The sequence below is a fragment of the Conger conger genome, chromosome 12 (genome assembly GCF_963514075.1).
Source record: "Conger conger chromosome 12, fConCon1.1, whole genome shotgun sequence".
NCBI classification, from domain to species: Eukaryota; Metazoa; Chordata; class Actinopteri; order Anguilliformes; family Congridae; genus Conger; species Conger conger.
In genome coordinates this window covers 31306507-31329665 of record NC_083771.1, presented here as the reverse complement: position 1 = coordinate 31329665, position 23159 = coordinate 31306507, and the positions used below count along the sequence as shown (strand labels likewise).

The following is a 23159-nucleotide window of genomic DNA, read 5'->3' as shown; positions in this document are numbered from 1 at the left end:
AGATATGTTGGCTTTGTTGTTTTGTGTTTCAATAAGGGATTTGTTTTCTGAGGTACATTTGGTGCATTTGCATTAGCATTTGTACGGTGGCCCAGTAGGGTCTACATTCCGTGGACTGTGCAGGCTCATTGCGATGGGTCCATGGGCTTGCTCTGTGCTGCTTCCACACAGTCACAGGGACATAGTGTTTCTCCAGCTCTTCTCAGTGCTGCTGAAGCCATATTCTGGGAGTGATGTGTGTTTGGCCGTGTAACTCAAACACGGTCCTCAAGGGCCGAGAACTGCAGTCTGTCCAATCTGTACCGCTAATTCAGAATCAATGGTGTGGGCCTGGTCTGAAGGCCTTGTTGATCAATTGATTCATTGATGGAATTATTTTATTTGATCATTGAAATGCATCCAATTTCACATATCCCAAAGGCAGTTTTTGTTTGTAATGTTTGCACTTTTATCATGTCTGAAAACACCCTGAAAAATTTACTGTCTTCTTTTTTCTTTTTTCTTTTTTTCATAAACACAATAAAATAATCACAAATCTCTGATGTTTACCATTTGCCCCTGTCCACAAATAGTCAGGGGTAAATAAATCTTATTTCCATGGTGCCGGGTGAAATGGCTGGCAGGATGGCTGTCGCAGGTTTTCGATGGAGCTGATGACTCATGATTCGCGCTGGCCGGGTGTTTTGTGGGTGTGTGGACGCTGGCATTGCGACCTGACAGCAGGGCTGTTTGGTCAAAAGCAGTTTGAGCTGCTCTGCTCTGGTGAGCCCTCAGAGTGCCAAATGTATCAAGTGTGTGCTGCCCAATAACGGTGATTGCGGTTGATTTTGCAATTGGTACGGTGTTGCAGTCGATGTGGATCTTAAACGCACACACACACACACACACACACACACACACACACACAGACGCACGGTGAGTAATGAATGCAGACCTTAAAGAACATCGCTCCCAGGTCACTTTCCTGCTGTCTCAGAGGCATCGAATGACCGACGTCTTCTAATCAGCGGTGCCCTGTCCTGACTGTGATATCATAATATCTGCTTAGGTGTCCAGATTTGTGGAATAGCTATGTGGGCTCCTCTTCTGTTAACAGTGTCAAATGCCCTGGTTTCGTGCCATAGCCTAGCTCCTGGAGCCATTATCCTGTTCCTCCGCCAGGCTGGGGACGTCCTTCTGTTACATTACATTAGATCTTAGCCTGGGAGATGCTTGGTTTCAGTTGGTTTGCGTTTCAATCTCATCTTTGCTGAAGCCTTGTGGGAGAAGTCTCTTGGTCACGGTAAGAAGTACTGGAAGGGGTCTTCAACAAACAGAATTTAGTATTTTCTTTTTCAAGAGTATTTTGTTTGTTTCATATGTTATATATGCCTCGTTGTAGACTTCCATAATAGTGCCACATCGCACTCTCGACCTTACGCATTTTCAACCAATCAAAATGACAGCTATACTGTTTATTTCGAGCTCTCAACCGAAGCCAAAACGAATTTGGATTTGGGTGGAGCCACTTCATATTGGGCTTGGGACTGAAAGAGTTAAACACTGGACTGGACACCCAGCTTAAGAAGATACTTCACCTGACGTGTTTCAGTAAAGTATCCTGCTATGTAAATGGGTTGTATGTATATTGCTTGGGATTTTAGCATCTGCTAAATGCCAAAATGTGAAGACAATAGTACTTGCCTTGTGGCTGTGTGTGTTGTATAGATCCACAACATAAGGGCATACAACCCTCTCTGTAGTAGGTGTTGGATAAGGGTGTCAAAACATTAATCGTTCAATAATGGTGGGCAGTCCTGAGCCACCGAGTGGATAAACTTGGGGATAAACTCTTGGCAGTACTGACCATAGACAGATTAGCCTGTCACCAGGCTCCTGGTGGTCTGGGGCCCAGGGGCACACGCCCTACACGCCCTACATGCCCAGTCCAGACATGATGCCGACTGCTCTTTATTCCAGTGGAGCTCTGCTTTATTCAGCGTTAACGATGATTGAGCTGCACTCTGAATGGCAGTCATTTATCTCTCTGAAACACCTGTTATAAAATCTCTGAGAAATGTGCGCTCTGCAGCGTGTTTGCCCTAATAGAAAGGTGGAGTTGTTTGTTCGATATATTTTTTTAATAGATGTCATTTCACTATATTAGCAGCAGCAGTCTCAATTAAGTTTAATTAGTTATTTAATTAATTATTCTGGGGTCCCACTGAAGAGCTAATTACACTATCAATAAAGCAGAAAGCCTGTCTGCATTACTAATGTGTGGAGGATATTAGATACACATGGAAATAACTGCGGTTGCTGATTGGCTCTGGTAGCAGGTATAAAGTCCTGACAGTTTAGCGCTGACTGCGGGCTTGGCTGCAGCAGAGCAATCTTCATTACGTGTCCTGGAGTGCCACAGGGTCTGCTGGTTGTTCCTCTTTCATCTTAATATCAACACCCAATTCAGACCCGAGAGACCAGGTGAGGTGAGTTGGCTGTAACTCAATGCTTTAATAGTTCAATTAAGTGCAGAGTAACAGCAACAAAAAAAAAAACAGCAGACCGAGCAACTCTCCAGGACCAAGAATAAAGATCACTGCTCGCACCACTCAGGGAAGGAAGGCTGTGGCTGGCAGGGGCTCATTCCAATCATTTATTTTTCTCCTTGTTTCTTCACTTCCTCCTGAAATCGATCGAGATCAGCCGTCTTTATGGACATTTCAACCGGTTAAATGTTCCTTCTAGGTGCTTTCTTTTGCCTCTTTTTGTAGCCTCTCCCGATCGGTGGAGCTAGGAGTAGGGAAAACGGCGAGAAAAAGAGAAATAAGCGATGGGAATGAGCCCCCTGTCTACCTGCACCTGCTGTGCGTGACGTGTGATCCGTCGCCACAACTGCACAGCTCAGCCGTTAGGCCGCTCGATGAAGTGGAGATCCCATGTTCAGTACATGCTCCTGAGAACAAATGTTTGTTCTGTACTCCAGATGTTCTGTACTCCAGATCTGATCAAGCAGCCTGTGAGTAGGGCAGGCTGTATTAATAGATTGATTATTTGCGAAAAATTTTTTTTGCAAAAACATTCTCCAACTGGTGCTTTCAGCAACAAAGCTGAACAAGGCCATGACTAAAAGTTTGTTAAGCAATGGTTCTTAATCAAGCTGCCAATTGAGATCTCAGCTGTAACTCAAGCCAGTGAGCCAGTGCATCCAGTGAGTCCTGAGGGCTGGGGTCGTGTAGCACTAACCGAAGGGTTCCTACTCGGGGTTCAAACCTGCTGCCCCCCTGCCGCCCCCCCCTCCCAGGCCCAATCAGTAATGCAGGAGCATAGTGCAGGAAGGATGGGGAAGTGGCTGTCTGTATTTTTCAGTTTCACTTCCTCCTTCTCCTCAGGATGTCTGTCAGAGATGTGGCATCACGCTACGTGCCATACTGTTCCCCCCCCCCCCCCGGCTTGGCCTTGCTACAGAAATTAGATTTAAAGCCCAAATGATTTGTTTGTACAGGATTCAGAGTAATCCCCCTTCAAACTGCATGTTTACCTTTGGTGTGAACACGGTTTGATTTGGATTCTCCCAGGTTTATTTCAGGGTAAACTTTCTGGTGGGAAAAAAGTATTAAACTTTGCATGTTTTATCAGTTTTTATAATGGCCGGATACCCAGGGAAATGATTCACCACAATGCTAAGGCACTGTCCTTACATGTCTTCTGTATATGTGCCCAAGCACTCTCCTTACATGCCTTCTCTATATGTGCCTAGGCACTATACTGATATGTTCTATTTGCATCCTGCTACAGACAACTTGCCTGATGATAAAAATGGGTTACTTTTATATCAATTAGCAAAAATCACAGATGTTTCAGCACTGGGTTCTCCGGTAGCATGAAATATAAAGAAAATAACTTTGAACTAAGAATGAAAAATGTATTTTCATTTTGTTTTTTTATGAGTGCAACCTTCTTTCGTTACTGTTTTAAGGTGTTTGTAAACTGAGCTGGTTACTACTTGGATACGATTCATTTCCCATTTAATGAGAATGAGGGCTGCTCTTTAGAAACTAGTTCAGGTAAACTGACAGCACAGCTGAATCCAACCCCTCCTGTAAGAGCTCAACTATAGTTCAGCCCAACCCTGTCCCACTGCTCCACATGTGAAAGACTGCAGAACAGTTTGCTTATGAAAGTTATTTCCTGTATGTTTTCTTTGATTTTTGTTTCTGTATTCTCGCTGCGCATCTTAAACTACCTTTCAAAAGCTTAACAGGAATCACTGCCTTTCTTTTCCTCTGCATAGCCAGGATGAGTCTGATGTGTATCCCATGTGTTTCAACTGTAAAATGGTATTTACCTCAGAAAGTTTTAAAATGTAGCCATAAGCAATATGTTCACATTGCAGTTTACTGATCTAAATCACAGAAGTGGCTCAGTGACCAAAATGATTGACAGTCGCATAATAACGCATATTTATTTATTTTTCTCAAGAGTCTTACCCTTAGTTATTCTATATTATCATTTTAAGAAAAGTAATTTACACTGAGTGCGCTTTGGAGTACATTTAACATACACCCCAAGGTTTGGAACTACCCTTAGAATTGCTGGCACATTGACTTGCCACGGGCAGCCATTTTCTCTCTTGTTTCCCGCTCACCTACTCTCTTTCTGCTCACCCCTCTTTCCATCCCTCCATCATCTCTCCTCTCTGTCTATCTTTTTCTTTTCATCCCCAGGTCCAGCGTGTCACTGCTTCTGTTTGTCACTTCACTCCACTGCCATCCACTCGCCTCCCACAAACACTTGCGGTTGACCTTTGACCCTCTGACCCCCCTCACCCCCCTGTCGCCAGGTTGCCATGGCGATGTCCTCGCGCTTAAAGCTGTGGGAGCAGAAGGGAGGTGCAGAACGGTGTCACGCCGTGTGCTGCCCGTCGTGTTGCTTGTGATGTGCTGCTGAATGCGATGTTTGAAAAACCTTTCACTGTCAGATTCACAGAGCACACACAATTAAAAACCTTGGCTGAATATTCACCGATATGCAGACTTGGTCAACACCCAGTCCAAACTAACAAGCACAGCATCAGAGCTAGTTCATTTACTGAAAAGCAAGAACACTAACTTTGAGAGTTCCTGAATCCTTATCCGTTATTTTGCCCCACAGAATTATACTTGTTTCACACTAACTCACAATTCTGTTTTTAAGCAGAAAAAAGAGCCATAAAATACACTGCATTCTATAAACACGGATAGTTCTTTTGTTTAAGATTACAGGCAGTAACCCAGTCTTGAACCACAACAGAATAATCACTCCTGTTTCTTTGAGGCAGTCGATGACATTTCTGTTGTTTATTGATCATAATATTTATACAGCTGCCAGTAGCATTGCCAGATTTGAAGAAAAAGTTATTAAACTGAGTGAAAAGTAAAAAAGCAGATGTCATGCTCTAGCTATCTTAATCAACATCAGTGAATTAAAACTGAAATTGTTCGTAGGGTTTTTAAATAGGCTATTATTTCAAGAAAATGTATTTTTTTTTATTGCCTTTCATCAGAACAACAAAACCAATGTAGCTTATTTCTTCCTGATAATCTTGCTATTTCATCCTACTTCTGTTACAATTTATCATACTTGTGTCATAGGCTACATTTATTCTTGTGGGAATATTATGGCAAAAATAGTTCAAAATGAAAGTGTATTGACACAATAAAATGCTGATTTTGAAATGCCCTGGATTCCAAATACGTAGCATTCCATGGGCTTGCGTGGCCACTGACATGGTTTCATGCTCTATCCTCAGGGTGATTGGCCACATTAAAAAATTAGGACTATCAGGTTGTGAACTAAGGAACACAGATGGATCAATATTCGGTCTTGATAGGGGTCAATTGCCACAAACTGAATAAAATCACTCATTGACCCATGTATTTTCAGCTGGTAGTGTAGGTCTACTGTAAATGGGCCGATTGTAAACAGCCCAATCACACTTTGCCGACACGTCAACTTAGTTTGTGGTAATTATTGTTATTGTACAGTGCAACAGAAGGCCATTTTAAGGATGTCAACAGAAACTACAGAATCCACATAACACAATAACACACTGATCTTTGTTAGGGTAAACTCACCGGTGTGCCAAAAAAGCACCTGCTGCCTTGTGTGTCTGCATGTTGATGTGCGTCCTCCATTTTGTTTCCTTGCTTCAGTTGATGTCTGTCATTCTGCTGGATGAGTGGCTCCCTCATAGAGCTGTTTGTGTCCACTGAAAGCTGCATGGCAGTCTTCTCCACTCTCATCCATGCCATCCACATAATGTCCTGGCACTCTGCCTCAGTCTGCCCTGCCCATCTCTACTCCTCCATCCCCCTTCTCACCCACCCCTCAACATCAACCGCCGCAGAGTTTGGGGGGGAAAATGGGGCTTTCAGCAGCATTTCCCTTCTGCTTTTGAGGAGAGCCAAGCTCCAGTCTTGGAGGTCCTCTGTGTCTGCTGGCTTTTGGTGTTTTTCAGCACTGTGATTAAGTCATTAATTGGTTAAAAGGTCCATAGTGTTTGTTTCCAAAGCCTGTATTGGGTGTCGATTGAACTGAAAGGAAACAACAAAAACCTGCTTAATTGAGTTCACTGGCAAAGACTCCATGCGCCTTGTTCCCGGGGCCTAAATTGGCTGTTGACTAAGAGGAAAGCACAGAAGCCCACAGACACCGTGACCCTCTGCGACTGGAGTCTGACGCGTCTGCTCTAACGGGATGAGTGAGCACATGCAGGATTCCTCCATCGCTGTGTCATTCTCACACTGTGGGGAGGTGACAAAATGATACTGTGAGGTCATTCAGGTTGTGAGGGTATGGATGTCACTGTTCTGGAAGCTTCCTTCTTTCAGGATAACCCTCTCCACTGTTACCTTTCTCCTCCTCCTACTCCTGAGCCTCCCATTTACAGACTGGAGACAGTCCAGCCCCATTTAAGAGTCCAGCCTCATCCAGAGCATGAATCACAGAGAGCTGTCCCATACACATATTCCATCCGTATGGTCAAATCTGTGGTGTGTCCCTCTCAACATTACGGACAAGGAAATATATTATTATATTTCACCATATTATCAGGATATTGCAACACTTCAGAGCATGTGGGTAAATATACAGTGAGCTCCATAATGTTTGGGACAAAGTTGATTTGCCTCTAACATTTGATATTTCTAAAACGTGGTTTGAGTACAGATTCTCAGGCATTATTAACGGGTATTTTCATATACTTGAGCAAGAGTGAAGCATGGGGACCAAAAGGGACTTTTGATCCAAAGTAACCCCCTCACCTGTGAAATGGGATGGAAGCATGGCTGCCACATTTACTGGCTCACTTGTAATCATTGATGATGTAACTGCTGATAGCATCAGCAGAATAAATTCTGAAATTAGAAAGAAGCATCCTATCTGCTTAAGTTCTACCAACTGCCTCCATTGGACAGTGTTTCATCCTATAGCAAGACAATGGTCCCAAACATGCTGCTGAAGCAAGGAGTTTTTTAATGCCAAAAACTGGAACTAGCCACAAAAACGATCAGGGCTGCAGTACAGGCCTGGCAGAGCGTCACCAGGGAAGGTGCTCAGCACTTATCTATGCTCAGAACCTATGGGTCACAGATTTCAAGCAGTCATTAAGGTGCCCTGAAATGGGGGGCTATGTATGAAAAGTGTATACAGTAAAAATACCATTTAAACTTTAAACATCATGTGAATTCTTGGATTACAAATCTAATAGTGTGGAGTACAGAGCTCAAGAAACAATATGTCCACATTATGGAGTTCACAGTATTATTTATTGTCACTTTCACACACTGAAATATATTACACTGTGGTGATATTTATTATATCCACTGAAGGGCATTTTATTTTATATGGGCATATCTTGGTTTTGATGTTAATTCTCCCATGAGGATCTCACCAGGTCCACCCTCCCACTCTGAAATACCTTCGGGGATGGCTGTGGATCTATATTCGTACACGGCACAGGCAGAAGTTAGTGGGTGGTCTGTGAGTGGGAGTGGGAGAGTTACCATTCGGAATCCAAGTGATGGGTCGCGCACTGCATGATGGGAAGGTGGTTTACATTCACGAGTGTTCATCGGCAATCAATTCAATAACCATGAGCACCCAGGAGACCGTTCATATAGGGAGGTGCTGGAAGCCGACATCCAGAACGTGAGTTGTGGGAAATGCTTAAGGAGTGCAACCTTAACCCCCCCCCCCCCCCTCCACCCCACCCCCACCCGTCCTCCTGTATGAAACCCCCTGGGCTCCTCTGCTTATGGAGAACCCGGCTGTGACTGTAGATCAAGTCCAGCCTCTCTCCAGGAGAGATATCTTTAAAAATAATGGCCTCCCTGGCACGCACAGCGCAGCGCTGCCTGTGCCGAGAATAGAGGCCGAGGCTGTGACGGTCAGGAGCGGCCGCGCTGACCTCAGGCTGCAGGACTGCAGTTACTGTACGCTCCCATCGCTCATACGCATGGGCTAAATGGGTCATCTGACTTAAAGAGGACTGACAATTAGACCTGAACAAAATGCATCAGAAGGAACTGTTGTCCTTGTTGATGAGAGTTGCCCATCCCTGGCATGGACACGCACTTCTGTGTGGGTGTGTGTGCTGTATGTGTGCATGCGTGACGATTTGTAGACGTGTAAGTGTGTATATATGTGTATTTGCATGGCTTTGTAACTCTGTACCTGTGTGTGCATGGCTGGACTTTTTAACAATGCATTTTTGTGTTCTCCATGTCTATGTCAGAGGTAGAAAATTCTGGTTCAGAAAGTACAATCACCTGGATTTGCTAATTAGCAAAATCCTTCAACCAGCAGGTAAAAATAATGAGTGAAATCAGCTGGCTGGACTTATTTTCTGACCCCTGGACTTTCCACCTCTCATCTGTATCTGTCCGGCCCGTGCTGATCCTGGTCAGTGTCAGTCGGCGGTTGAGGAAGTCAGTCTGTCTTACCGTGCCCCCTGGGTCTCTCTGTACAGATCAAGGAGGAGAAGAAGCCAGCGTCAGCTGCTCAGCCTCCCCCACCCCTCTCTGCGGTCCCTGGGGGCTTCCTCAAGCAGCTGGTGAGGGAAACCGAGAAGGAGAAGCGGCAGAAAGAACCAGAAATCAAAGAGGAGAGAGTGGTGAGAGAGGGACACTATGGAACTGTGGGTAACTGTGTGCTGCCTGAGTCTGTGTGCAGATTCAGGTGTGTTTGGATGTGTTTATGTGTGTGTGTGTGTGTGTGTGTGTGTGTGTGTATTGTTTGCTAGATCCTCTTGGTTACTTTCTGATACTCAAGTGAAGACATCAGAATGCAACTGAAATATATTTGGGCCCTTATAATGTATTTTGTGAATGTGGACCTAGTTAAAGAATTAAAGTGTGAGTCAGTGCAAGTGCACGTGTATGTGGGTGTGTGTGTGTGTGTGTGTGTGTGTGTGTGTGTGTGTGTGTGTGTGTGTGATAGTGCGAGTGTATGTGTATGTGCACGTATGTACTTTCACTGACCCGGTCTACGCTCTGCTCCACAGCCCAGCAAGCTGAGCGACAACCTCGTCCAGCAGTTCCTGCTTCCCGACGAGACTCCGCCCATCCTGGAGGCGGAGATGGCCCTGCGGGCAGAGCAATTGGTCAACGGAGAACAGAGTCGCCACATGTTGCTGGCGGAGAAGAAACAGGCGCCCCAGAAGATAGCGTCACCGAGGGCCGAGCGAAAGCACGCAGAAGAGCAGCGGTCGCGGGAAGTGACCCCGCCCCCACGGCAGGAGGCCGCAGACAAAATGGACGCTGCCAGCGGCCAGGAGGCAAAAACAGCAGAGGTACAGGTGGAGAAACAGAAGCAGATGTTGAAAACAGCGGAGGTGCGGGAGGAGAAATCGCGGCAGGCGGTGAAAGTGGCAGAGGTACAGGTGGAGAAAAAGAAGCAGGTGGTGAAAACAGCGGAGGTACAGGTGGAGAAGGTGAGGCAGGCGGTGAAAACAGCAGAGGTGCGGGAAGAGAAATGGAAGCGGGTGGAAGAGGAGAGAAGGGAAGAGGAGAAATCGATGAAGGAGGCGAGGCAGGAGCCGGAGGGACAGCTTGCAGATTGCAGAGTGACAGAGCAGAAGAAAGAGGTGGGGCCAGCGGAGTCTCGCTCATACTGCACCTTTCAGTTCACAGAGCTCACAGAGCTAATGAGATATGGTACACACACACACACACACACACGTGTGCATTGTATTACATGCACAGTTAAACACACACAACATACAAATACACAAACACAAAACTCCAGTCCTGGAAGGCCCCATGGGTTTTGGTGATTTCCTTTCAATCAGTAGCAAATTTAGGCATTGGAAACCAGGTGTATGAGCTCTGTATCTCTGGTCCTGGATAGCTCCAGGGTGGTTTTTTGTTGTTACCGAACACTTATTTGATCAGTTGTTTGTAGTTATCTTACCTCCCCTGGTTGTGTGGGTCTAAATTGGATTCTAGGTTTAAGGTGGAAACAAAAACAAGCCGCCCTGCAGCTTACTGAAAACCAGCAGAAACTGCCACCCTCCAGTGTCTGAGTTTGAGTCGTCTGTCCTGTTTTGACCACCCATCTCTTTTCACAGCTTTCATTTTCGCTTTCCTTTTTCTCAGTTCCACTTGATTTTTTTTTTCACTTTTCTCCCCCAGCCTTTTCATTACACTCCAATATTTATTAATATTTTCATCTTTTGGCAGATACTTTTATCCAGAACCACCTACAAAAATGAACTTCAGAATAGCTAGCTTTGCATCCATGTATTACCCAGTAAAAACTGTCGAGACCAAATACTGTCCACAAAATTAGTGTTAACTTTGGTTTTTATTTTAAGTGTAATCAGGGTAGGGTACCCTGCTGAAAACAGCAGCTCAAGCTAGTTTTTGGAACAGCTGGTAGCTGGTTGACCAGTTCAGACCAACTCAACATGGTTTGACCAGCTCAAGTTCTGGTAGCTGGTAATATTAAGCTGGTCATAGCTGGATTCTACTCCAGGGTAAGTAAAAGTTAGGCAAGTTTTGACTATTCAGGGTAGGTTTTCTCAAAGAGCCTGCGATGGAAGGGGAGGTTGATCCACTGCTTCCACCATGGTGGAAGAGAGTCATGATTTATGCTCTTTGCTTTTCTCCTCAGCCTGTGAGAGACGTGTGGTACGAGGCCGGGACTGTGTGGTATGTTCACAAGGATGGCTTCACGCTCGGTGAGTCTGAGAACCAGAGGAAGGGTCTGTTTTTTTCCGCCTGTGTTTTAGTAAGTTATGAGATTGTCAGTTACAGTGTAGACTCAATAGTGACAAACAAATAGGACATTGTGACTCTGGAGAGTACTGCCTTAGAATAACGTCATTGCAAAATCAAATCTAACGACATTTAATTTAATTTAATTCAATTATGTGAGCATTACATTTTATAAATATGCATTTGTCCACTCTGGAGCCTGGCAGTGGCGGGGAAGTGGGTAATATATGCTTTCTTTGATTAGTTCTTGGAAGTAGATTGCAGCAGCAATGCTTGGTTGGTGAGAACTGACCAGACATTGTCGTGTCTTCGTCTAATCGAGATGACATGAAGGCACACATGACCTTCTCTGTGTCTTTGAACAAAGGAAGAGACCTAATCTTCCATATGCTTCAAAAATGATAGCCACAAGCTGTTCTTGTTGTCATTTTAGCATGACCATCACAATAAGGATTTTGATTTAACAAACAGCTACAGTGCTATGTTTTCTTCATCTTTTATTCTGTGTTTAATTCAGAAAAAGGCTAAATTCTTGTTATTTCCACATATCTTGTAGATCTAACTTCTGTCTTGTCAGAATTGAGCAGGGAAAAAGTTTATTTATTAAAAAAGTACATTTATCCAGGTTTGGATATCTCTAATTAACCTTTTGTTCTGGGGAAGAACTTTGGGCAGGTCACAGACGCTTCAGTGCATTGCATAGTACTAGACAGTTCTGTTAAAAGGCATGTTTTGAGAAGACTAACTACACACCCCAAATTGCCAGGTAAACATGAGTGTAGATGCAGTCCATCATGCTATTTGTTAACATAGCTGCATACAGTATACTCTGCATTCAGTACACATACTACAGTCCATCTTATTATATAAAGGGAAATATGCAAATACAGGAAGAGGAGACAGATATTTGCTCAGTGGTCAATAGGCAAAGCACTTTGGAGTTTAAACCGACTGTCTATCTTTGATTGATGACTGGGGTAGTAGAGGGATCCTTTTATTGAGCCATATGGAAGTCTTGTGGTGAGTAATCCAATACTGGGAGTCTTGCCAAGAGTAGCAGATTTATTTAGGCATTCTCCGAAAATAAGATAGGAGCCAAATGAACACTACCAGATGCCAGGGACACAGAACAACTGGCTTTCTAGCCAAGCGACAAAATAGCATGGGGGTGGTGCCCTGGACAGTCTCTTCTAGTGCAGCGTTAAATCCCTGAAGAAGAAAGAAGGCAGCGGAATGTTTGTTGGCTGCCAATAATGATGTCGTCTGTGATTCTTCACAAAGCAGTTGGTCCTTGGCCACTGAGCATCGAACACCCGTGCCACAGACTCAGAAGCAAAGAAGCCTGGTGTCTCTCATTAGATACGTCGGATTAGATACTGAGCAGAAGCTGAAGTAGAAAGAACAAAATGGAACGATTTACATATTAGATACAAGCTACATATACACATGGGGCTGATGCTTTGTTAAAGCAGACTTGTAATTCGAGTGAACCAGAGCAGGACGCAGCAGGGCACAACAGTCATCTTATGGAACAGAGGACTGACATTTCGGAAAGTTCAATAGTTTTGATGAGACGAGGATTCAACAATATCTATCTAAAACTGGGGGTTACTTAAAAAGATATTTCATGCATTGATAATGTATCACAATATTCACAACTTTTTTATTTTAGGATTATTTATATTGTTATTTTAACCCATTCATTGACAAGTAGCTTAGATATAGTGATGTTGATTTCACATGTTCTTTCTGTATAGAGGAGGTAGAAAGAATTATACTTGATAATTGTGCAATAAAAGTGGGTGGTTATCCCCTAAACAACCCCCTCGCTCTAGGGCCTGGACTCCTAATGCAGTCTAGATGGTAATAATGTTATTAGGATTGTTAGCTGCTTAAGCGCTCTGACTGGTGTTAACTTGAGATTTAAAATCAGACAGCTGTTTGCCATCAAGGGCAAAGTAACATGTTATTCTTAGGGAGACCTTTTGGACAGAGTCAGATACTGAATCTATCTCTGAGTATAAACTAGTGGCCCACTGTTGATGCATGTCCTTTCTTGTCACCTGAATTTCTGAAATCCTTAAAATGATGAGTTATACAGCTTCTGAGAGCTGAATTAAATCTCTGAGAATAAACCTTTTCCAAATGTATCTATTAGCTCCATCCAACCCAGATTTTGGAGATTAATTTTGAGATTCATATTTTAAACCTGGAATCACATACTTTGCAATGAGGGATTACATACCAGAGGCTGGAATCTAATGAACCAGGTGGCATGCTAATCCTGTCTTTAAAGGTCATATATTATTTTATATTATTTAATTTTCTGCTTTTTTTCCCCTCTGGATATTTCAGATAATTCCTGCTGGTTTCACAATGGTAGATGTTCGGGCATTGTGGTTTTGTGGTCTGAAGCAAGAAAATACAGTTCAGATAACTGCAAAGTAACATTTACTCCGATACTATATTCCTCCAGAAGTTGTATGTTGGAAGTCTACGTTATTTGATGACCATACATGCAGGATTTTGATTGCTTCCAGTCTGTTGAAATGCATTTCCATTGAGGATGGCGGGTGATAGATGTGTGTTGACATGTTTCTGTCACAGCCACGCAGCTGAAGCCGGATGAGGGCACTCCTGATTTGCCAGAAGGACGGGCTAGGGTTCGCCTACAGACAGACGGGTCGGTCCACGACGTGACCCAATACGAGATAGAGAAGGTGCGTTCCTCACGCTGACATCTTTTTCCTGGATTTGGATGCCCGACGTGTCCCTCTCCCCCTCTCCCCCTCTTCACCCGGCTAACACCACATGAACCTGCCAATCTATCCTCCCCCTTTCCTGTAGCGAACGTGAAACACTGTCTATCTGTTCTGGTGATAATCAGGTGATATCATTTGGTTGAACAGTGAAAGTCATCTAGCTGACTAGAATGTAGCCAGGCTATATTCAGGTAAAACCCTGAGCTAATTGACGGCTAACCTAGTCCATATTTATCAAAACGTCTCTCAACCTAGATTTCCACCCCTCTAGGCGTCTAGATTCTGGCTTTTGGTCACTGGGTCTCTGGCACCCTGAACAAGAATGTTCTATTTTGGTACTAATGAGCACCTCTTATAAGCAAATAGGTACAGTACAAATGAATCATATTCTTGGCTAGCGGTATTTTATGTGCCTATAAGGTACCACTGGCAAGAATCTGTACCTTTTTAGCCACTTTTTCATACCTTCTCTGAGAGTGCACAGTTACAGCTATAGCTGCTGGTCTCTTCGAGAGCAAATTGCAAAGCAAAGAGCGAGTGTGAAGAGACAGGAATTCTCTCTACACTTCTTCTCCTTCTAAAACACCCTGCCCTCCGCCCCTCCTCTCTCCCCCCAGGTGAACCCGGCGGAGTTGGACCTGTGCGAAGACGTGAGCGAGCTGGTGAGCGTGAACGAGTCTAGCCTCCTGCACACCCTGACCAGCCGTGCCAGCGCCCAGCTGCCCCTCACCCACGCTGGGCCCAACCTCCTGGCCCTCTGGCCCCCACAGGGCCCCCACGGCAAGGTGGGCCGTTCATCAACGTCCACAAGACCTGCATTAGTGTGCATTACATTCATTTAGCAGGTGCTCTTATGCGCAGTGGCAAGAGAACAAGATGTTTACCCCTGAGGTGAAAGGGTAACAGTGTACCTGTCTGTTCACACTCATACTCCCCTAAAAAATTACCCGCCTTTACTAAAGCCCTAAAATGAAGCAGCTTAATTTAATTTTAAATCTATTTTGCCTGAAGAAATCACCTGTCACTAATCACAAACTTTTTCATCAAACTTCAAGGTTTATGTGCAGGATAGTACATTACATTATTGGCATTTGGCAGACGCTCTTATCCAGAGTGACGTACAACAAAGTGCATAGCCATAACCAGGGATAAGTTCGCTGAAAGACCCTAGAGGGAAGTACAATTTCAACTGCTACCTGTACAACAAAGATAAGGACAAGGGCCGTTTTTCCAAAAAAATTTTTGAGAACAAAGAAACAAAGAAACAGAGCAAAAGTGACCAAAGTTAACTATCCAAACACTGCTTACCTAGCCAATTAAAAATACCGATACACAAAGCAAGTCACAGAGAGTGCTATAAGGTTATGAGCAGCCTGGTCAGACTGGTAGTGCTGTAAGGTTATGAGCAGCCTGGTCAGGCTCGTAGTGCTGTAAGGTTATAAGCAGCCTGGTCAGACTGGTAGTGGAGTAAGGTTATGAGCAGCCTGGTCAGGCTCATAGTGGAGTAAGGTTATGAGCAGCCTGGTCAGGCTCATAGTGGTGTAAGGTTATGAGCAGCCTGGTCAGACTGGTAGTGGTGTAGGGTTATGAGCAGTCTGGTCAGGCTCATAGTGGCGTCGTTACTCTGACCCTGAACCCTGCTCTCCACAGACCCATCGCGCTCGGCGGTGGGACGGGGTGTGGGAGGCGCCCCCGCCCCTGCAGGCTCTGGTGAGGAGGGTGTACGTGTCCATGGTGGGCCAGCGGAGAGACCAGAGCGTGGTGGCCATGGGCCGATCCGGCACGGGGAAGACCACCTCCTGCCTCTCCTTCACACAGGAGCTGCTCAAACAGGCCGGCACGGCTGGGGACAGCCTCACCCGTGAGTCCCACTGCAGGCTCCACAACCGTGTGCGTGTGTGTGCGTGTGTGTGCGTGTGTGTGTGTGTGTGTGCGCGTGTGTGTGCGTGTGTGCGTGTGTGTGCGTGTGTGCCCGTGTGTGCGCATGTGTGTGTGTGTGTGTGTGCACGAATGTTGTGCAAGAGTGTGTATGTGTGTGTTCTGTTAAAGTAGAGCAGTTCTGTGTATGTTTGTGTTTGTGTGTGTGAATACTGTAGTATTAAAAACGTGTGCTGTCATGAGAGAGGAGTGCAGTGTGTGTTCGGCTGGCTCAGCAGGGGCTGTAGGCTGTGTATTTGTGTATGCGGGGTGTAATTACAGTACTGTAATGTGTGATGTGTGCCTCTGGCTGTTTATACACTCGCGCAGGGCCCTGTATATGTTTTGATAAAGAGCACTGATATTTCAGTTTCACAATAGCGCAACATGTGTGTATGTGTGTGCATGTGTGTGTGAAATAGAGACAGAGTGAGAGAGAGGGAGATAAGTGTGTGTGAGAGAAAGGTGTGTTGTGTATAACACTTGAATGTTGTGTTATATTTAACGTATTGAGTTATATTTATAGAGCAGAGCAGAGTGGTGTGCTGTGTTGTGTTATCAGAGGAGGACAGAGAGGGCTGTGTGACATTCCAGTGGTGTGTTGTGCTGTGTTGGTGCTTTTCCACGGGCGGACGGTGTGTCGTCACACCGCTCTCTTACAGCCGGGCTGTGTGTGTTTGTGTTGCAGTGGAGTGTCTGCAGGGCGTGTTCACCGAGCTGTGTGTGTTTGTGTTGCAGTGGAGCGTCTGCAGGGCGTGTTCACCAGGCTGTGTGTGTTTGTGGTGCAGTGGAGAGTCTGCAGGGCGTGTTCACCAGGCTGTGTGTGTTTGTGTTGCAGTGGAGAGTCTGCAGGGCGTGTTCACCGTGCTGTGTGTGTTTGTGTTGCAGTGGAGCGTCTGCAGGGCGTGTTCACCGGGCTGTGTGTGTTTGTGTTGCAGTGGAGCGTCTGCAGGGCGTGTTCACTGGGCTGTGTGTGTGTTTGTGTTGCAGTGGAGAGTCTGCAGGGCGTGTTCACCAGGCTGTGTGTGTTTGTGTTGCAGTGGAGAGTCTGCAGGGCGTGTTCACCGTGCTGTGTGTGTGTTTGTGTTGCAGTGGAGCGTTTGCAGGGCGTGTTCACCGGGCTGTATGTGTTTGTGTTGCAGTGGAGCGTCTGCAGGGCGTGTTCACTGGGCTGTGTGTGTGTTTGTGTTGCAGTGGAGAGTCTGCAGGGCGTGTTCACCAGGCTGTGTGTGTTTGTGTTGCAGTGGAGAGTCTGCAGGGCGTGTTCACCGTGCTGTGTGTGTTTGTGTTGCAGTGGAGCGTCTGCAGGGCGTGTTCACCGGGCTGTGTGTGTTTGTGTTGCAGTGGAGAGTCTGCAGGGCGTGTTCACCGTGCTGTGTGTGTTTGTGTTGCAGCGGAGCGTCTGCAGGCCGTGTTCACCGGGCTGTGTGTGTTTGTGTTGCAGTGGAGCGTCTGCAGGGCGTGTTCACCAGGCTGTGTGTGTTTGTGTTGCAGCGGAGCGTCTGCAGGCCGTGTTCACCGGGCTGTGTGTGTTTGTGTTGCAGCGGAGCGTCTGCAGGCCGTGTTCACTGGGCTGTGTGTGTTTGTGTTGCAGCGGAGCGTCTGCAGGCCGTGTTCACTGGGCTGTGTGTGTTTGTGTTGCAGCGGAGCGTCTGCAGGCCGTGTTCACCTGGCTGTGTGTGTTTGTGTTGCAGCGGAGCGTCTGCAGGCCGTGTTCACCGGGCTGTGTGTGTTTGTGTTGCAGTGGAGCGTCTGCAGGGCGTGTTCACTGGGCTGTGTGTGTTTGTGTTGCAGCGGAGCGTCTGCAGGCCGTGTTCACTGGGCTGTGTGTGTTTGTGTTGCAGCGGAGCGTCTGCAGGGCGTGTTCACCGGGCTGTGTGTGTTTGTGTTGCAGCGGAGCGTCTGCAGGCCGTGTTCACCGGGCTGTGTGTGTTTGTGTTGCAGCGGAGCGTCTGCAGGCCGTGTTCACCGTGCTGTGTGTGTTTGTGTTGCAGCGGAGCGTCTGCAGGCCGTGTTCACCAGGCTGTGTGTGTTTGTGTTGCAGCGGAGCGTCTGCAGGCCATGTTCACCGTGCTGCGCTCCTTCGGCTGCGTGAGCTCCCAGCACAGCGAGGCCTCCACCCGCTTCGCCATGACGCTCTCGCTCGACTTCAACCACGCGGGCCAGGCTGCTGCCGCCCACCTGCAGGTACCTGCCCCCCTCCCCCTAAACCTCAAACCCCACATCGCTGCCCTCCCTCCCCCTGCCTGACTCCCTCTCCGTCTGTCTGTGTTTCTGTCCACCAATCAGACCATGCTGCTGGAGAAGTGGAGGGTTTGCCAGAAGCTGGAGGGGGAGAGCAATTTCTTGGTTTTCTCCCAGATGCTCGCAGGCCTGAGTCTGGAAATGAGGTCAGTATAGTACGGTCTTTGCCGCCTTCGCAGCGGGGAAACGCCCACTGCTCATTCAGCGGCTGTGTGTGTGTGCAGCCGTGCGTGTGTATGTGCGTGTCTGAGTGTGTATTCACGCACGTACACACATACAACGTGACTACATGTGCAAGTGGGAAGATGTTAAGCTCTTTGATAAGAGGAATCTCCCCGCTGGGCCTTTGTTTGAGGTGAGGGTCTAACGCCACCTGTCCTCCCGTGCCTGCAGGACGGAGCTCTTTCTGCACCAGCTGCCCGAGGCCAACTCGTTCGGCATCTATCCGCTGACCAAGGTAGCGCCCCCTGCTGACACCTCCCATGTCCACGGCACTGCATGAATGACAGCATATTCTATGCAATTTGACCAATTTCATGAAAAAATGATCACTGATTTAGCCTTCTCTCTCTCTTTCTCCCTCCTCTCTCTCTGTCAGGTGGAGGAGAGACAGAAGGCTTCAGTGGCCTTTGCAAAGCTGATGGTTGCCATGGAGACCCTGGGCTTCTCTGCCAATGAGCAGCGAGCGATCTGGCATGTGCTGGCCGGGATATACCATCTGGGTGCGGCGGGGGCGTGCAGAGGTGAGGAGGAACCTTGGTGTGGTACATTCTGACGGTTAGTCAGAGGGAGAGCAGCACAGCCATGGGGTCTCTCTGGCTGACTGTCCAGAAAATAAATGTCTCACCTTAGCTTCACGTCCTGTGTCTCAGTGGCTTACTTACACACACCATTCCGAGAAAGCAGAAACGAATCATTCAGACAAAGAATTCCCTCATTGAAATAATATTCTGCCAAATTAGTGTTTTGACTCATGTAAAACATGCTATTATTTCCTTTCTTTGTAATATTTTCACATTTTCCTTTCACATCTTACCTTTCAATCACAAAATATCACAAAGCCGCTACATTTTTCACTTGCATAATCTTGCAGTGTTATTGGACAGAGACACTCTTCCCATGCTGCATGTTCCATTATATGTTTTTTATCGAATTTTATATAGAATTTTGCATAAGGAAGTGTAAACTGCAGGGTTTTATCAGGAAATTTTAGTCGGTTCACTCCTGTATTAGGAGGGAATGAGAACACACTGGTTGGTCACACAGCGGTGTGTCATCCATGATGTCAGTCGATCCTTGTCCATACCATTCACAACTTTAGTCAGTGCCTGTGTCAGTGCGTTAGACAGTTATAAGCTCAGTCAATGTGTCTGTGTGCCAGTCAGTTTCTCCGCTGGTCTGTGAGTCCCAGTGTCAGTCCTCACTGGGGCTGTGGTTCTTTCCCAGTGGGACGTCGGCAGTTTGTGCATTTTGAAAGCGCCCAGCTGGCGAGTCGTGTGATTGGCTGCGAGGGAGAGGATCTTCATACCGCTGTCTTCAAGCACCACCTCCGGCAGTTACTACAGAAGGCCACAGGGGGCATCAGAGAGCGCCATGCTCCGGAGGGCTCGGAGGAGGGTGAGGTCATGGGCCTGCGGGAGAGAGTGTTGTCTGTAAATGCCTGCAGACAATGAAATATGCATGAACAGGATGTTTTTTCTGTTGGATTAGTTAAATCTGAAATTAGTTTCAGTGTGTGTGGGTGGGAGTGTGATTGTTTGCCTAACTGTATTTTGGCTGGGTACGTGCGCATCTATGTATGTGTAAGTAGGATTCTGTGAATAGGCCCAAAGTAGTTCCACGGTGTGTGTCCTGTGTCTGTGTGTGTGTGTGTGTTTGCGTGTGCGTGTGCATGTGTGTATGTGTGTGTGTGTGTGTGTGTGTCTCACAGTATGCTGTTATATTGCAGGCCCCAGGCTGAGTGCCACACTGTGTGTGTGTGTGTGTGTGTGTGCGTGTGTGTGGGTGTGCGTGTGCGTGTGTGTGCGTGTGTGTGCGTGTGCATGTGCGCATGCGCGTGCGCATGTGCGTGTGTGCCTGTGTGTGTGTGTGCGTGCGTGTGTGTGTGTGTGTGTGTGTGTGCGTGTGCGTGTGTGTGCGTGTGCGTGTGTGTGCGTGTGCGTGTGTGCGTGTGTGCGTGTGTGTGTGTGTGTTTGTGTCTCACAGTACGCTGTTATATTGCAGGCCCCAGGCTGAGTGCCACACAGTGTGTGGACGGTATGGCCAGTGGCCTGTATGAAGAGCTCTTCACAGCCATCGTCTCTCTCATGAACAGGTACTCAGCTCTTCCTCTGCATCTCTGCAATTACACCATGAGAACTCTTCTGTGCTGTGAAAGAGCACTGATGGAGCCGTGAGATTCCAGTGAAACAGGTGTTTCCTAAGAGCATACCGTTTCCAGGAGATTTCATGTCATTTATAATAGGGCTTAAAGCAGGAATGTCTTTTCCTCAGCGAGTCTAATACCCTGTCTTAATCTGCCCAACCACTGCAATTATTTGTCCAGTAGAACTATCCCTAACCTTGCTATTACCATTTTCCTGAACTACTGATATCGGGCCAGCTATTGAAAGACAGGTTCCCAGCCTCCCACCTACGGCTGGCTTTTTCTTCAGGGTTGTTTCCACTGGGGAATCTTTTGCGACTTGAGTACATGAGCCCTTGATTTTTTCTTCCTCACGTGCCTGTTTCTGGTTGTTCTAGTGTGGTCTTTCCCATTTCGCATATTTGTTTCCTATTTTCCCGTCAAGCATTTTTTTTAGTAAAACACTGCTCTTGAATTTGAAATCAAGGAAAATCTGGAAACTTCTGCTCAAGGCCTTGTTTTGGTTTGTAAGCCTGGGCCTTTCCTTGTGCTCTCCCTGCCTTCCCCACCCCCCCAGGGGCTTGAGCTCCCAGCAGCTGACCCTGGCCTCAGTGATTGTGGTGGATACTCCTGGCCTGCGCAGCCCCAGACACGGAGGAGAGGAGAGGGCAGCTGGGTTCTCTGAGCTCTGCCACAACTACCTGCAAGAGAGGCTTCTCGAGCACCACTACACACACACTTTCACACAGACGCTGGACCGCTACGCACAGGTACTCACACCCTGTCGAGTGTCTCTACACACACACATATGCACACACACTTTCACACAGACGCTGGACCGTCACGCTCTGGTATTCACTCCCTGTCGAGTGTTTCTGCATGCTTGCACACACGAACACACTCACATGCACACACATATACACACACAAGCACACGCATAGAGCATACACACAATCACATACACACACTGATCCAAACCGTATGCTCTAAGTTTTGTTGCAACGACTAATGCCTGCATAATGCCACCCAAATTGGACAATATATGCAGCTACTGATTCCATGACTAAAGTCTGCAATTGCAAGCACTATGTTGCCCCTCTTTGAGCAGACACAGATTGCTATCATATGCTACAATACAGCTACTAGGTTTTAGTTTAACCTGAATAAAATGTACCGGAGGGAGATGGCAGGTTTGCCAGAAGCTTAAACTGAGCCCAGACAGACGCGACCCCCATTTCCGCTGTTCGGAATATTTAGTTAACATGTAGATGTAGTACAACAGCGGTACTGACAGTTTTTGGCACGAGGATGGTCTCTTGCATGGTCGCATTTTAGCCTTTTTATATTGTTGGCTCTCATTCAGAATTTTCAAAAGGCCTGGTGTTCATCCAAGTCCTTTCCTGGCAGAAGAGAATAAACTATTTTGATTGTCCGTAAAAAGTAGAAATTGCCCATAGCATGCTCACTGAATCTGGGACGATAGTGCCAAACACTGTGCAATGGGAAACGCACTGGGCTTTTACTGCTCACATAAAGAATGTATTTCTAATGCTTTTAATGGTACAGGGCAGTGGGAAGTGGAAAGGAGGGTTATTAAAAATGAAAAACAGTGTTATTTTTCAAGTGTTTCAGCGTCTTCTTTTTCTTTTTTCTTTTTAGTTTTCAGCATGTCCTCACTCATTTTCCCCTTCAAGCTAGTTTTACTCTTCAAAGTTTTGTGCTAGTGAGAATGGGGAAGGAGGAGGTCCAATTGATTTTTTTCTTTGTATTGCTCAGCACCCATTCTAACCTTACCCTGTTGGAGTCCTTTCAGTGTTCAGTGTATCTCTGTTATCATGTACTGTTACAGTGATGTACTGTTACAGTGATGCATGTGCAATGATACACAATGCAAACTGACACACGATGCAAACTCACTAAGCCCGGTCCTGCTCCTGTCAGAAGACTCCCCTGAAGGCGGCAGTACTCGTGATTATGGTTTGATGACGTTTGTGGATTTTATTCTGTTGATAATGCTGATGATGTAATCTTTCTGCTGGTTCCCAGGAGAAAGTCCGCATGGACTTCGCGACCCCAGAGAGCAGCCCAGCTCAAGTGGTGTCCGCCATCGACCTGCCTGCGCTCCAGGTAAACGGACACTCACTGAATCATCTCAGGTTAAGTAACATGGCCAGGGGTACAGCAGAACCGACTGGGAATCGAACACGGAACCAATGTTCCAAGTAAAATTGCTTCTCCATTACACCAGACTGCCCCTGGTGGTATCATAAACAGTCGAGTGTATGTCTGTTTACTCCAGTAGGACCAAGTGTTCCCTTAATCGCAGTGAATGATGTAATGTGTATGTAACTGTTCTCAATCCCTCGTTAAGGTTCGGGCAGCAGAGGGAGACCCCAGGGGTCTTCTGTGGGTGCTGGATGAGGAAATGGCCACGCCAGGATCCACTGAAAATACAGTGCTGGAGAGGGTGTGTCAGTACTTTGGTGAAACAGGTGAGGATGTGTCAGTACTTTGGTGAAATGTCAGTGCTTTGGTGAAACAGGTGAGACTGTGTGTCAGTGCTTTGGTGAAACAGGTGAGGGTGTGTCAGTGCTTTGGTGGGTCAGTACTTGGGACAAACAGGTGGTAGTTTGCCAGTACTGGTGAGCCAGGTTA

General features: G+C 46.6%; 1 protein-coding gene across 6 annotated transcripts in view; it reads left to right on the top strand.

The window, feature by feature from the left end:
- The window catches only part of LOC133141844 (unconventional myosin-XVIIIb-like), a 57486-nt gene that overhangs the window by 1649 nt on the left and 32678 nt on the right, over positions 1 to 23159 (top strand). For 3 of the 6 annotated variants that reach the window (XM_061262626.1, XM_061262628.1, XM_061262625.1), the window contains exons 2-17: positions 4707 to 4867; positions 8990 to 9133; positions 9524 to 10105; positions 11134 to 11200; positions 13845 to 13957; positions 14617 to 14784; positions 15650 to 15860; positions 17961 to 18103; positions 18206 to 18306; positions 18554 to 18617; positions 18759 to 18903; positions 19607 to 19777; positions 20384 to 20474; positions 21082 to 21274; positions 22551 to 22631; positions 22876 to 22996. In XM_061262626.1, coding sequence (XP_061118610.1) covers positions 4829 to 4867; positions 8990 to 9133; positions 9524 to 10105; positions 11134 to 11200; positions 13845 to 13957; positions 14617 to 14784; positions 15650 to 15860; positions 17961 to 18103; positions 18206 to 18306; positions 18554 to 18617; positions 18759 to 18903; positions 19607 to 19777; positions 20384 to 20474; positions 21082 to 21274; positions 22551 to 22631; positions 22876 to 22996 — 2434 coding nt within the window. In that variant the 5' untranslated portion in view covers positions 4707 to 4828. Of the gene's footprint in view, positions 1 to 4706; positions 4872 to 8989; positions 9134 to 9523; positions 10106 to 11133; positions 11201 to 13844; positions 13958 to 14616; positions 14785 to 15649; positions 15861 to 17960; positions 18104 to 18205; positions 18307 to 18553; positions 18618 to 18758; positions 18904 to 19606; positions 19778 to 20383; positions 20475 to 21081; positions 21275 to 22550; positions 22632 to 22875; positions 22997 to 23159 lie in introns of all 6 variants that reach the window. The other 3 variants (XM_061262629.1, XM_061262627.1, XM_061262630.1) reach the window with 3 other exon arrangements.